At 37.1% G+C, this 14,104-nt stretch overlaps 1 protein-coding gene across 10 annotated transcripts in view; it reads left to right on the forward strand.

Annotated features, from left to right (window-relative positions):
• The window catches only part of DDHD1 (DDHD domain containing 1), a 79,349-nt gene that overhangs the window by 15,500 nt on the left and 49,745 nt on the right, over positions 1–14,104 (forward strand). For 4 of the 10 annotated variants that reach the window (XM_045580560.1, XM_045580570.1, XM_036436356.2 and 1 more), the window contains exons 2-4: positions 3,582–3,755; positions 4,320–4,340; positions 13,710–13,811. In XM_045580560.1, the coding sequence (XP_045436516.1) occupies positions 3,582–3,755; positions 4,320–4,340; positions 13,710–13,811 (297 nt within the window). The remainder of the gene's footprint in view (positions 1–3,581; positions 3,756–4,319; positions 4,341–13,709; positions 13,812–14,104) is intronic. The other 6 variants (XM_045580567.1, XM_036436376.2, XM_036436395.2 and 3 more) reach the window with 3 other exon arrangements.

The following is a 14,104-nucleotide window of genomic DNA, read 5'->3' on the forward strand; positions in this document are numbered from 1 at the left end:
TAGGTGTACGGTTTTTGTCCAGTCTCTTCCCGTACCGGCCACACCCCTTTCCCCCGGAGAATTGTCAGTCCACTCCCTTTCTATGCCCCTGATTCTATTATATTCACCAGTTTATTCTGTTCATCACATTTTTTATTCACTTAATTTTTAGATTCACTTGTTGTTAGATATGTATTTGCTGTTAATAATTTTTATCTCTACCTTTTTCTTCTTTTTCCTCTTCTTAAAGGATACCTTTCAGCATTCATATAACACTGGTTTGGTATTGATGAACTCCTTTAGCTTTTTTTTATCTCTGAAGCTCTTTATCTGTCCTTCAATTCTGAATGATAGCTTTGCTAGGTAGAGTAATCTTGGTTGTAGATTCTTGCTGTTTATCACTTTGAATATTTCTTGCCACTCCCTTCTGGCCTGCATAGTTTCTGTTGAGAAATCAGCTGACATTCGTATGGGTACTCCCTTGTAGGTAACCAACTGTTTTTCTCTTGCTGCTTTTAAGATTCTCTCTTTGTCTTTTGCTCTTAGCATTTTAATTATGATGTGTCTTGGTGTGGTCCTCTTTGGGTTCCTTTTGTTTGGGGTTCTGTGTGCTTCCTGGACTTGTAAGTCTATTTCTTTCACCAGGTGGGTAAAGTTTTCTGTCATTATTTCTTCAAATAGGTTTTCAGTATCTTGCTCTCTCTCTCTTTCTGGCACCCCCATAATTCTGATGTTCCTACGCTTGAAGTTGTCTCAGAGGCTCCTTACACTATCTTCAACTTTTTGAATTCTTTTTCTTTTTGCTTTTTCGGTTGGGTGTTTTTTGCTTCATCATATTTCAAATCTTTGACTTGATTCTTATGATCTTCTAATGTGTTGTTGGATCTCTGTATATTATTTTTTATTTCAGTTAGTATATGCTTAATTCTAGTTGGTCCTTTTTCATATCCTTGAGGGTCTCACTAAATTTATCGTCCTTTTCTAGGAAATTCTTGAAAAACCTTATAACTGTGGTTTTGAATTCTATATCCAGTCATTTGCTTTCCTCCATTTCTTTCATTTGTGATCTGTTTCTTTGTCTCCACATTTTTGCTGCTTCTGAGTTGATAGAGTGGCTTTGTGTGCTAGGTGTCCTCCTATATGGCCCAGTGGCTCAGCCTCCTCCGTTACCTGAGGTGGACACTCTTGGTGCACCTCTTTGTGCGATGTGCACAGTCTTGTAGTTATGCCTTAATTGTTGGTATCAGTGGGCAGAATTCACCTCCAGGCCAGTTGGCTGTGAGAATCAGCTGTGTCTATGATGGGAGAACTTTTGTGCTGGAGACACCCTTATGAGGCAAGACTTGCTTCAGTGGGGCTTTGGTGCTCATTGAGTCTGCCCCCGAGTGTTTCCCTTAGTGTAGGGGTGTCGAACTCAATCAGAGAAGGGGCCAAAATCTAAAATCCAGCCTAAATCGCGGGCCGAATGGTTTACTGAACAGTCATAAACTGTCATTGTGATGGAAACGCAGCGGAGTGCAGTGATGACAGCGCGGTGCGGGCCACATTGCAAGGCCTGGCGGGACGGATTTGGCCCGCGGGCCTTGTGTTTGACACATGTGCCTTAGTGGATCTGAGAAGTTGTAATCTGGATGGTCCTACTCTGACTCCTGGGTGCACCGGCTCTTGGATCTCCAAGGAGGTGCTAATTTAGCCTCTGCCTGAGGCCACCCAACAGGAGCTACAGAGAGATCTGCAGATTCCTCCTCTTTGTTTGGATTTTGGAGGTGCTCAGATGAGGCCCAGCTATGAAGCAATGCAAGCTTCTGTGGGGCCTTGGGCCTTCTTTTGGATGTTCTGGGTCTCTGTGACTCAGCTGCAGTTTGTTAGCTACGTTTAGATTTTAAAGGACGAGGCCATTCATATGCAAAAGCCTCTGCACTTGGATGGGGCGGAGTCTCAGGGAAGAGCAGACAGCAGTGGCTTCCCATCAGCCCTGCTCTAAGAGGCCCCAGGGTCTCAGTGTCCCTTGGTACTCACTGCAAGCACCTCTGAGAGAAAGCTGCCCTTGAGTTCCACCCACTGCCAGACAGTCCAGTTTCTCCTCGTATGAGTCTGGGTCCCCGGAGTCTTGCCCAGAACTGGAGTTCAGAGCAGTCAGGAGCTTGTGTCTCCCTGCGGATTGAAAAAGCCAGCCACATACTCAGTTGCCAGCCTTCTCTGCGAGTACACCTCCGTACCTCTGCACTTTACTTCCGCAGCTCCTCTGAGTCTCAGGGTGCTTTTTTCTTCCCTCCTACAGTAGTTGTAGAATTTCCACTTAGCCAGCCTTCCTGTGATTCTGGATGGTGTCCGTTTTGTCTTTTAGTTGTGGTTTTGAAGTTGTGCGAGGCAGCAAGTTCAGGTGTTCACCTCTACTGCCGTCTTGGTTTCTCTATTTTTGCTTTATTTTTAAAATTTTAAAGGATTCAACATAGCTTAGTTGACATTTGTTTGTTTAAATAAATAGCAACTGAAAGTCTTAGGCTTACAGGAACAGTGATTTAATCAAAGTATTATTTAGTTATTCAAAAAAGTTTTTCTCAATTATTTTAAAAAATTGAGGCACTTACTAAAATTGAAAGTTTCAGTTATTTAGTAATTCTGTGAGCCTATAACCTACACAGTAGCTCTAGAAAGTGCACACAAGTTATTGCTAAACTACTTCTGGGAGTTTTTGTTTTGTTTCAACGTATTTTCAGAGAGGAAAGGAAGGAGAGAAAGATAAAAACATCAATGAGAGAGAATCATTGATCAGCTGCCTCCTGCACGCCCCTTCCTGGAGACTAAACCTGAAATACCAGTGCCCTGTTGAGAATTTGAACCATGACCTCCTGGTTCATAGGTTGTCACTTAACCACTGAACCACACCAGCCACTACCACTACCTCTGGGAATTTTCTAGCAATACTAGAGGCTCAGTGCATCAAAATTCATGCACTGGAGTGGGGGTCCCTCAGCCCACCCTGCCCCTGGGATCTTTCAGTGGCAGGAGGCAACATGGCGATCAGGAAAAGGTGACACCCCCATCACACCTCTGCTGCTGCCACTGCTGGCAGCACAAGCCTCAGCTAGCCCTGTTTACCTGAGCCTCAGGTGGCCCTGGGCGTATCTGAGGCTTGCCTGCACTTTCGGCCAGCCCTGTGTGGCTGGGGGGCTGAGGGGCCAGCCACACCCTGCGCCTACCCCCACCTCCGCAGGGCTGAGGGGACTGGGCACTGCCATCTTGTGGCTATAGTTGCTGCCATCTTTGTGACAGTGTGACAGTCAATTTGCATATTCCCTCTTTATTAGATAGGATTCTTAAACTTATCCTCCTAATTTGGTTACTCAGGACCTCAGTTATATAGATAACTTCTCAGCTACCTTTCCAATACCAAAGTAACTTTTATATTTAATATTTAGTGAAAGTAAAATTATATGCTGAAAAAATTATATTTTGTGGCTTAAAATCTGAAATTTAAAGTTTTAGTCATGAAAGTCTGTTTTAGAAGTAGCAAAACATAAACTTGTAATTCTTTTGGGAATTTATGAGAAGTTAGAGGATTCTATAATGTTGTATAATTCTGTCATTTCTCTTTTTAGAGGCTGATAAAATACCAGTAATGCGTGGACAGTGGTTTATTGATGGTACTTGGCAGCCTTTAGAAGAAGAAGAAAGTAATTTAATTGAGCAAGAACATCTCAGCTGTTTTAGAGGTCAGCAAATAGAAGAAAGTTTTGATACAGAAGTGTCAAAATCCATAGATGGAAAAGATGGTAAGACCAATTAATATATTTAATACATTATATAAATCAACTTGTTGATAAAGTTTGAAGTTATTTTTAGTTTTGACAAAGTAAGTTAGGAGTATTCATATTTATAAAACTTCTCATTATTTTAAACATTTGATAATTATTTTAAATTTTAAAATATCTATAAATTTCTGAACTATCTCAGTTTCTATTTTACTTAACATGTATGTTCAGTGGCATAACATGATTTACTATAAATGACAAGTTGTCATAATGTGCTCTCTAAATTCATTCTTTTTAGTTATTAAAGAAAATTGAACTTAAAAAAAGATCCCTGTCGTTATATCAAAAGAGCAGTTTTGTTAATATTAATTTATTTTGTATATCTTAGACGTCTCCATATTAATAACCAACTTTTTTAAACAATCTACTCTTTACATTTCCTCATTCACCACTTGAATATGTTTGCAGTAGTTTAAAATAATTATATAATAGCCAAGATTACTATGTTTTGTTATGTCTAATCTTGAGTAAAATTCAAAATACGTGATACATTTAAAAATACTTCTATTGTTCCATTTACTGCAGGCAGTGGGATCAACTATTCTGGTAAGTATAACGGTATAGGTGAATTAGAATTTGTAGATTCATCTCTCTTTTTTTAAGTGTTTCTTCATCCATGCTTGCCTTTATTTGGGAGGTTTCTTGGCAAGCCCTGTTAAATCTGGTTAGTTAAGTGATTCTTTTCCTTCCCCTCTTAAACATCTCCAAAGCAGAATTGATTAAGTAATTCACTGAATGCATTTTGGAAAAAATGAATGTACCGTATTTTTCGGACCATAAGACGCTCTGGACCATAAGACGCACCAGTTTTTAGAGAAGGGAAATGAAGAAAAAAAGATTCTGAAACAAATAGTGTCCTAAAATATTTTATGTGCATTAAAACCCAACATCACAGTCATAAACACATGTAATCAACCCTGTAAAGTAAACAGCAGCATTTAGAACCATTTTAGAGCCGGGCAAGCACACAGAGACCACACAGAGCCGGGCAAGTAAAAAAACTTTTTTTTTAAAGTATATGTGTAGGCTATATTTGGACCATAAGACGCAGGGACTTTTTCCCCCTACTTCTGGGGGGGGAAAAGTGCGTCTTATGGTCCAAAAAATACGGTGATTGGAAATAGTTGTTTATAGTTTATATAACAAAATTAATGACAAAACAACAAGCATTAAATTGGCTTATTTTTTTTCTTACAAGTAATAAGAAACATCTCAAGTCTTTTCTCTGTCCTACTTTTTACTCTTATCTCTCCCTAAATACACACACACACACACACACACACACACACACACAGGCATGGCAACTATAATTTAGCTTATACCAAATTAAAATATCTTTTGTATCTAGGTGATTAAAAGTTTTCATAATTGAGGAAAGTTGTGGCTACTGAATAAATTGGTAATTAAATCTAACAAATCCTATCTAATAAAAGAGTAATATGCAAATTGACCATCACTCCAACACACGAGATGGCCACCCCCATGTAGTCAAAGATGGCTGCCCCCATGTGGACACAAAATGGCTTGCAGGGGAGGGCTGTAAGGGGTGACGAGGCCAGCAGAGGAGGGCAGTTGGGGGAGACCAGGCCAGCAGGAGAGGGCATTTGGGGGGAGACCAGGCCTGTAAGGGAAGACAGTTTGGGGGGAACCCAGGCCTTCAGGGGAGAGCAGTTGGGGGAGACCAGTCCTGCAGGGGAGGGCAGTTGGGGGTGACCATGCCTGCAGGAGAGGGCATGTAGGAGCAATCAGGTCAGCAGGGGAGCGGTTAGGTGTTGATCAGGCTGTCAGGGGAGTGGTTAGGAGGTGATCAGGCTGGCAGGCAGAAGTGGTTTAGGGCAATCAGGCAGGCAGCCAAGTGAGAGGTTGGGAGCCAGCAGTCCTAGATTGTGAGAGGGATCCCAGATAGGAGAGTGTGTAGGCTGGGCTGAGGGACACCCACCGACCCCCCCTCCACCCCGTGTACAAATTTTGTGCATCAGGCCTCTAGTGTGTATAATAATAGTTGTCTGTTATGTACTAGATAACATACTCTGAAATTTTAAATATTTTCCTAATCTGCAGAGTCAAATATGTACTTATTTCAGTGTAAAATCCAACGTCAATGTTTTTAATTTTTTTATTGATTTGAGAGAGAAGGGAAGGGAAAAAGAGAGAGAAAGGAAGGGGGAGAGAGAGAGACATCAATATGAGAGAGAAACATTGGTTATCTGTCTCCTTTAGGTACCCTGACTGAACTCACAACCCAGGTATGTGCCCTGACCAGCAATCAAACCCACCACCTTTTGGTGTACAGAACAATGTTCCAACCAACTAACTCATGTAGGCCAGAGCCAACATCAAGATTTTTACATATCAGTATATAAAGAGCAATTCAGTGTCTACAGAGCAAGTTCTATGTACATTCCTACAGATTGCTGTAGAGACAATACTTCCCTAGTTATATCACAAATAGTAAATTTTACATATCTGTGATCTTTTATTAGTGCCTGAAGTATTTTGTAACCTCTCTTCACCACTCCAAAATAAACACAAAAGCCTACTTTATAGTATTTGAAGAACTGACCTTTATATCATTTTATTGATATTGGAAAAGGCTGAATTCTGGATTTTTCCCTTTCTATTAATTCTCCTTAAGTCTTGCCTTAACTAACCCAGCGTATCCACCCAAATTATTTTTTCCCCCAATTATTTATTTATTTATTTATTTATTTATTTATTTATTTTTAATTAAGATATTATATGTGTACATACCTTACCAATCCCCACCCCCTCCCCCATTCCCAAACATGCCCTCCCTCCCCATAGTTTTTTTTTTTTTACTATTAATGTATAGTAGTTCCTCGGGTTACGTCGGAGATCCGTTTCTACAGCACGGTGTAACATGATTTTTGCCGTTAAGTCGGAACCCACCTACATAGGCACCTACGTCACTCACATGGAGCGCATACACAGCAGTAATGAAGTGAAACAGTAAAAAAACTTAAAAGAAAGATAACCCTTTCTGGCCTTTACTTGTGGTAAATAAATAATAAAAAAAAAAATAAAAGCACATATGTACATACATCGAAATGACAGAATTTGGTTTTTTTTTTAATAAACAAATGGGAGATGGCGAGGTAACCACAAAATGACATACGTTGAATCCGAGGACTGTCTGTATGAAAAATAAACCTCAATCCTAAGAGCTTAGAGGAGAGAAAGTGTGGTGTGAATAATAAAAGTATAAGTAGATTGTTTCTCTTTTTCAATCTATTTTCAAAACATTTTTTATTCCACTTATTAATTCATCCTGTACAAGTTCGTCAGCTCTGTTTTATCTCTAGATCCCATGTACTTGGAATCTTGTTTCTATTACAGTAAAAATTAGAATTTCACGTGTCATCTATATTTCTACTCCCTATTAAAATGTTAAATGTAGTCCTCACCAGTTTGGCTCAGTTGGTTAAGCGTGGTTCTCTGCACCGAAGGGTCACCAGTTTGATTCTTAGTCAGGGCACACACCAGATTGTGGAACCTAGTAGGTGTGCTTGCAGGAGGCAACTGATTAATCCCTCCCTCCCTCCCTCCCTCCCTCCCTCCCTTCCCTCCCTTCTTCCCTTTTATGTCTCTCCCTCTTTCCCTTTCTCACTCCCTCTCTCCCACCCACCTCTCCTCCTTTACTCTTTCTAAAATCAACAAAAAAAACACATTTTTTTAAAAAAAGGATAAATGTAGCAGGATACTTCTCTTTTCTTCGAAGTACCCTAATAGGAGCCAATCATTTAAATAAGTCTGCTAAAGAACATAGTTTATTTGTGTGAGTAGATTTTTATCATGCCTTTGTGTGTATATGTTGATTCTAGAGTATCATTGTAGAATATTATAATAATATTTTTTGCTAGCTTTAAGGATATACCAAATACACTGAGTGGTAAAATTCTAGTTAGTAATAACAGGAAATTTGTTAAACTGTTAAACACTTTTGCATTGCAATCTTTCAAAATGATGATTCTTTGAAATTCATTAGAAGAAAACTTTTTAAAAAAAATATACTATATCAGCATATTTTATTGATATTATTCACAAAGGTAAATTCAATTCAGTATATATGCTGTTGTTTTAAATTTCCAACCATTTTATTGGTTATTTGGTATTTAATACATTTATGTATTAAGATGTGACATTTGACTTTGAAAATTATGGAAAATTTGGTAGTACATTTGAAAATTATCATTGGTCTTAAGGAAAAAACATTTGCTGTCCAAAGATATGTATTTGTTGGAAAAATAACTCAAATTTACAACTAAAAAGATAAAATATTACAAACTTTCATTTTGTTTCTTACCACTAGGCTTCTGAAATTTCATATTAATTTGAAAGGGAGAAGATCTTTTCCACCTAAATTTTCTCATTTATATCTGATAAAGCCTGGCTCTTTATATTTTCAGGAGAGTTTGAATGCTTTCCCATGCACATAATACTGTGTGCTAGGTAGGCACTTTTCTGAAAGAAATAGGGTTTCTAGAATCTCAAGGGTATTAAGCCTTTTGGGAAGGAAAAGCTTACAGATGAGAACAGTTACAATGAGTAAGTACAAGATAACACAGTAGATAGTGACCATTATACACTCTGAAAAGAGATTTGGAATAAAGAGAGTTGTTAATTACAGTGCAGTGGCGTTATTCAGGTGAAGCTTTCTGGGGGGAAAATACCATTTAATAATTGAAAGCATTTTAAAATATAGTATTTAGCAACTCTTACTACGTTCTATGGGGAATTGCTAAGAAACTAAACAGAATTCTTGCCTTGAAAGACATTAAACTAAAATAATACTTTCTGACTTTATATTTTGGCTAGGGTAACTTTGCCACAGTATGTTGGATATGTTTAGTATTTTCTCCCTATTAATTTTCCTACTGATTTCAAAGTAAGCATTGAATTAAATAGATTGTGCATAACTCTTTTAGCACACAAAGATTTGTGATTTAGATTTTAAAAAATTCATCTAATTTTTTTTTTGAGAGTTAAAATAAAAACACTGTTCTTATCACACCACTTCCTAGGTTAAGAGACATTTATCTAGAAGCCAAACAAATGAAAGTCTAAATTTCACTGGCGATGAATCATACAAATAAAATCAGGCCTTCAAATAAGTAATTTTGTAAATACTGCAACCTAGGACTAGATTAGTATCTTGTTCATTTTCTAATTCATCTATATAAAGCAGGAATCAGCAAAAAAAAAAAAAAAAAAATAGCCAGTTGAACAAAAAGAGTTAATCCTGCATCTCACTGTGGCCAAAAATTACATAACCTCAATTTGTTTGTGAAAAAATAAACTCACATTGAGAGATATTCTGCAAAATACCTCTTCAAAAATATCAAGGTCATAATTAACTAGATGGAGGGGATCTTTCACAGTGTATATTTTTACCACAATGTATACTTTAAATATTTTGTCAATGATACCTTGAAAGTGAAATATTTTTAAAATGTCAAAGTCATGAAAGACAAGAAAAAATTAAGGAATTTGTCACAGGTTAGAGAAGACTAAGAAAACGTGACAACAAAAGACACCATGGTGCCTGGATTGGGCCCCAAAACAGAAAAGGACATTAGTGAAGAAACTGGAGACATCTGAATAAAGTCTCTATTTTAGTTGATAGTATGGTACTAACGTTAATGTCTTAGTTTTCACAGTTGTTCTATAGTTACACTAACATTAGGAGAAGCTATACTATTTTTGAAACTTTTCTATGTCTAAAATTATCCTATCTAATAAAAGAGTAATATGCAAGATTGACCATCACTCCAACACACAAGATGACTGCCCCCATGTGGTCAAAGATCCTACCCTATGTGGACACAAGATGGCCAGCAGGGGAGGGCAATTAGGAGGCACCAGGCCTGCAAGGGAAGGCAGTTGAGAGGGACCAGGTCTGCAAGGGGCTGACAGAGGAGGGAAGTTGGGGGCAAACAGGCTGGCAGGGGAGCAGTTAGACATCAATCAGAATGGCAGAGGAGTGGTTAGGGGGTGATTAGGCTGGCAGGCAGAAGTGGTTAGGTGCAATCTGGAAGTGAGGCAGGCGAGCAGTTGGGAGCCAGCAATCCTGGGTTGTGAGAGGGATGTCAGATTGCCTGTTTAGACCCAGGCAGTTTAACATCCCTCAGGGGGTCCCAGATTGGAGAGGGTGCAGGCTGGGCTGAAGGACACCCCCTGCCCAGTGCACGAATTTTGTGCACTGGGCCTCTAGTTCCATAATAAAAAGGTATAGAAAACACATTTTTTTAAAAGCTCTAGCCAGTTTGACTCCATAGATAGAGAGTATCAGTCTACGGATTGAAGGATTCCAGGTTCATTTCCAGTCAAGAGTACATAGCTCAGTTGCAAGCTTGATCCCCAGCCCTGATTGGGCAACCAATTGAAGTGTCTGTCTCATATTGATGTTTCCCTCTCTCTGTCTCACCCTTCCTTCTACTCTCTTTAAAAATCAATGGAAAAATATCCTCAGATGAGAATTAACAAAAACGAAGAAGAAGAGAGAGATAGTAGAGAGATTGAAATAAAATAGTAAAAAGCATTTAATTAAACCCCCACACATACAAAAAGAAAAAAGAAAACAAAAACTGGAAAGGAGGAACAAAAACAGATGGAATAAAGAAAAAATAAATGAGAATGATGGATCTAAATTGACCCATATCGATAGCTATAGTAAATACATATAAGTGAGCTAACAATCTAATTAAAAGGCAGAGCTTGACAGATTTGTTAGGAATGCAGGACCCAACTATATGCTGTCTACACGAGTCACATTATTAATATAATGCTGCATATGGGTTGAAAGTTTAAAAGTGGACTTTTTACTGTTCAAACTAATTTCGAGTGCTGTGATTGTACAGCTGTTAGTGGATCTGTAAGAATTTACAACATTTAACATTTGTCATGTAAAGTTGTACTCATTTCTATCTCTGTTGCTGAATAGGGATATCCCAAACATCAATATAGAATTTCAAAAGTCAAAAAGACTGGGGCAGGAGAGGAAAGGGGAAGGTTTAGACTCGCAGGGGTCCTCAAACTTTTTAAAGTGGGGGCCAGATCACGGTCCCTCAGAGAGCTGGAGGGCCGGACTATATGAACTACTAATTCCTACTGTAACACCTCGGCTGCGCTCACTGCCCAAAAAACCTGGCGGGCCGGATCAGACTCCTCTGCGGGCCGCATGTGGCCCGTGGGCCGTAGTTTGAAGACCCCTGGAATTCCCACCGCCTACTTCTTAGTTATTAATTTATATAAATTTATCTAACTTAATTTCTCTGAGTTCTGAGAAGATTGCCAGAAGTTTTCTCATTACATTTGGCAGGTTTGAGATGCACAGGCCTTCTTCCCCTGAAGTTGAGTTTAACCAGATTGCCAGCTTTTATAAAGGGAAAAGTTACTGAGTTGTTCCATTCTAGGAGTTAGTATGCCATCAGCAATCACCTTTTTGATACTCTGTTGCTTTTAGAATTACATATTGAAGAAAGTGTCTTTAAGAGGTAAATTATAGTAAAGAAATTTATTAGAAATGCTGTATTTTATACTTTAATATTTTATTTTTCTGCAGGACTTTAAAAGAAATTTTTTATTAAATGCTAGCATCTAAAAAGTTAGCACTTACAGTTGTATTTTGAGTTAATATATATTTTTGCTAACACAACATAAGAATTTCTAACTAAATGTTTATTTTTAAAAAAAGAAAAAAGTAATGCTTTTTGGCACTTGAATTTCTTTTAATAGTGATTTCTATTTGGATTGATAGTAAACCCTTTTGTGTCTACTATACTTTTGTGATAGTTTGAGTTGAAAAATTAAGCTCTCTAAGCTAACAGGATGTTGTAACAAATATAGCAAATGACTTTCAAGTGAAAATAGGAATTGGGAAAAAAGAACCATATCTATTTAATTTATAAAAATGTTTTAAATCAATATGCTCCTCTGTTTTGAATGTTTTGGGGTGTTTGCTCTTTTGTTAATTCCTAATTTATACTATTCCTTTAGAAAGGAAAGCCTTTCATTTTTGCATCTTGACAAGCTTTCTGAAAGCTTTTGCATAATTTTAAAGTGGTCATGATAGTTCATATATTTCCCATAAGTTCTCTTTTAGTAAGTATGGAATTGATTCATGTTAGTTGTACTAGTAGGTTTAGAAAATTTAAGTTCTGTTTCCTTGGTTAATAAAGTGTCAAATCTAGCCGAAACCGATTTGGCTCAGTGGATAGAGCGTCGGTCTGCGGACTAAAAGGTCCCGGGTTCGATTCCAGTCAAGGTCATGTACCTTGTTGCGGGCACATCCCCAGTGAGGGATGTGCAAGAGGCAGCTGATCGATGATTCTCTCTCATCGATGTTTCTAGCTCTCTATCCCTCTCTCTTCCTCTCTATAAAATATCAATAAAATATATTTTAAAAAATAAAGTGTCAAATCTATGCCGTTTTGATCTACTTGGATATGTTAGCTTTTTCCTATTGATATTTTTTTCTAAATGTTTTGTACAAGTAGTACATCTACTCCTCGGTAACTGACCAGAAGGCTCATGAACAAAGAAACACTTTCAGTGATGAAAATTGTTTCAGTTGTCATTTTCCACCCCCTGTGACAATGAAATGATTTTATAATCATATTACTACCCATTTTTAATCCTAGTCTATAGTTTTTTATGTAAAGTGCCTTGTAAGCATTTCTCAATTATAGTGATTGCACCAATCTTTATACTTCATCATTGTATGTAAAGATTTTTTTATATATTTATAGTACCATACAACAGGAATTAAATATTTTCCCATTTGCACAGTAACTAAACTTTGAATGTCACATTAATGTAGAAGGGAGGATGAAAATCAAATGTTTTAGAACATAAATTTAAATCACAAAGGTTCTGTGGTGCATAATACCCTGTTTCCCCGAAAATAAGACAGTGTCTTATATTAACTTTTTCTCCCAAAGTTGCACTAGGTCTTATTTTCAGGGGATGTCTTATCTTTTCATACGCTGGGTCTTATTTTCAGAGGATGTCTTATTTTCGGGGAAACACGGCAGTTCATATTAACTGAACTATTAACAAATGGATTTGTAAATTCAAAGTGGATTTTAAAATAATTGCTTCCTTGAAGTATAAAAACAATCTATAATTAGCAATTTTGACAGGGGAAGTGGTGATTTTAAGGTTCGAGTCATCTACTGATTTGCCAGATATCAAGTCTATCCAACTGTACTCAGTGTAGCTTATTTCATGCTTACAAGATGTCAGCATATATTTTTAATGACCTTTTTTCATTCTATCACTATCATTTTTTATTATTAATAACTCAGTTAAAAGAGCTTCCAATTTGTTTTTTTGTTTTGTTTTGTTTTTTTAGTTTCATTTTTAAAAGTCTTTAACAACTTGAACAGTTGTGGAAAGGATATTATGTTTCTGTTGGAAGGTTCCGTTATACTCCAGTAGTCGAAAACATCTAGTGGAATGTATACTGTCCTATCTTCTCACTGAAAGCTGAAATTAGATATTTAAAATGTTATTTATTGCATTCTCAGTTTGCACATCAGTTTTCAACTGGCATAGCCATAACCTTAGTGTTGTAAAGATGGGGATTATAAATCTCTTGCACATACAGAAGTGCTGTGCTCTGTCTTTTTATTCTACTTATGCAAACATTAAAAATAATGGTTGCATAGTTGTCTTTAACAGAAATTTAGATATTGTTTGCCATTTTTTCAGTAAAAGTAGAGCATATATTTGATAAACATTGATATTTGCTTCACTGACTTTTAATAGAAATTATATAAATAAAACATTTAGAATGTTTGTCAAATACAACTCATTTTTTAAAGTTAACAAAAAGGCAAAATAGCAAACCTCATTTAAAATTTACTTTGAAGCTCAGTGTTTTTGCTTTCTTAGTTGCCTACCACCTCCCTCCCTTCTCCCTCCCTTCTCTGTTCAAATGGAGAGGATATAAGGCGAGTACAGATGCGGCAGGTCTTAAACGAAAGCGTTCCCAAGGTACAGTAATTGTAGTTTCATTTCTCCATGTAGTTATATTCCTGGCTTATAGCACTTAGTTGTATTTAGAGCATTCAGTTGTATTTAAGACATAGAAATTATCAGTATCAGTATTTAAAGCATAAAAATATATACATAGTGCTGTTTTTTTTTAGTGTTAATTATAAGTGCTATAAACATTTGTAAATGATGTGTGTAGTCCAATAATGGGATATTCGCCAGTTTTAAGAATGAAATTTTGTTGGCCTAACACTATTCTCTCAATATCTTGATCTTGAAGTTTCACTGTTTTT

Source organism: Pipistrellus kuhlii, unplaced genomic scaffold, assembly GCF_014108245.1.
Source record: "Pipistrellus kuhlii isolate mPipKuh1 unplaced genomic scaffold, mPipKuh1.p scaffold_m20_p_1, whole genome shotgun sequence".
Lineage (NCBI taxonomy): Eukaryota > Metazoa > Chordata > Mammalia > Chiroptera > Vespertilionidae > Pipistrellus > Pipistrellus kuhlii.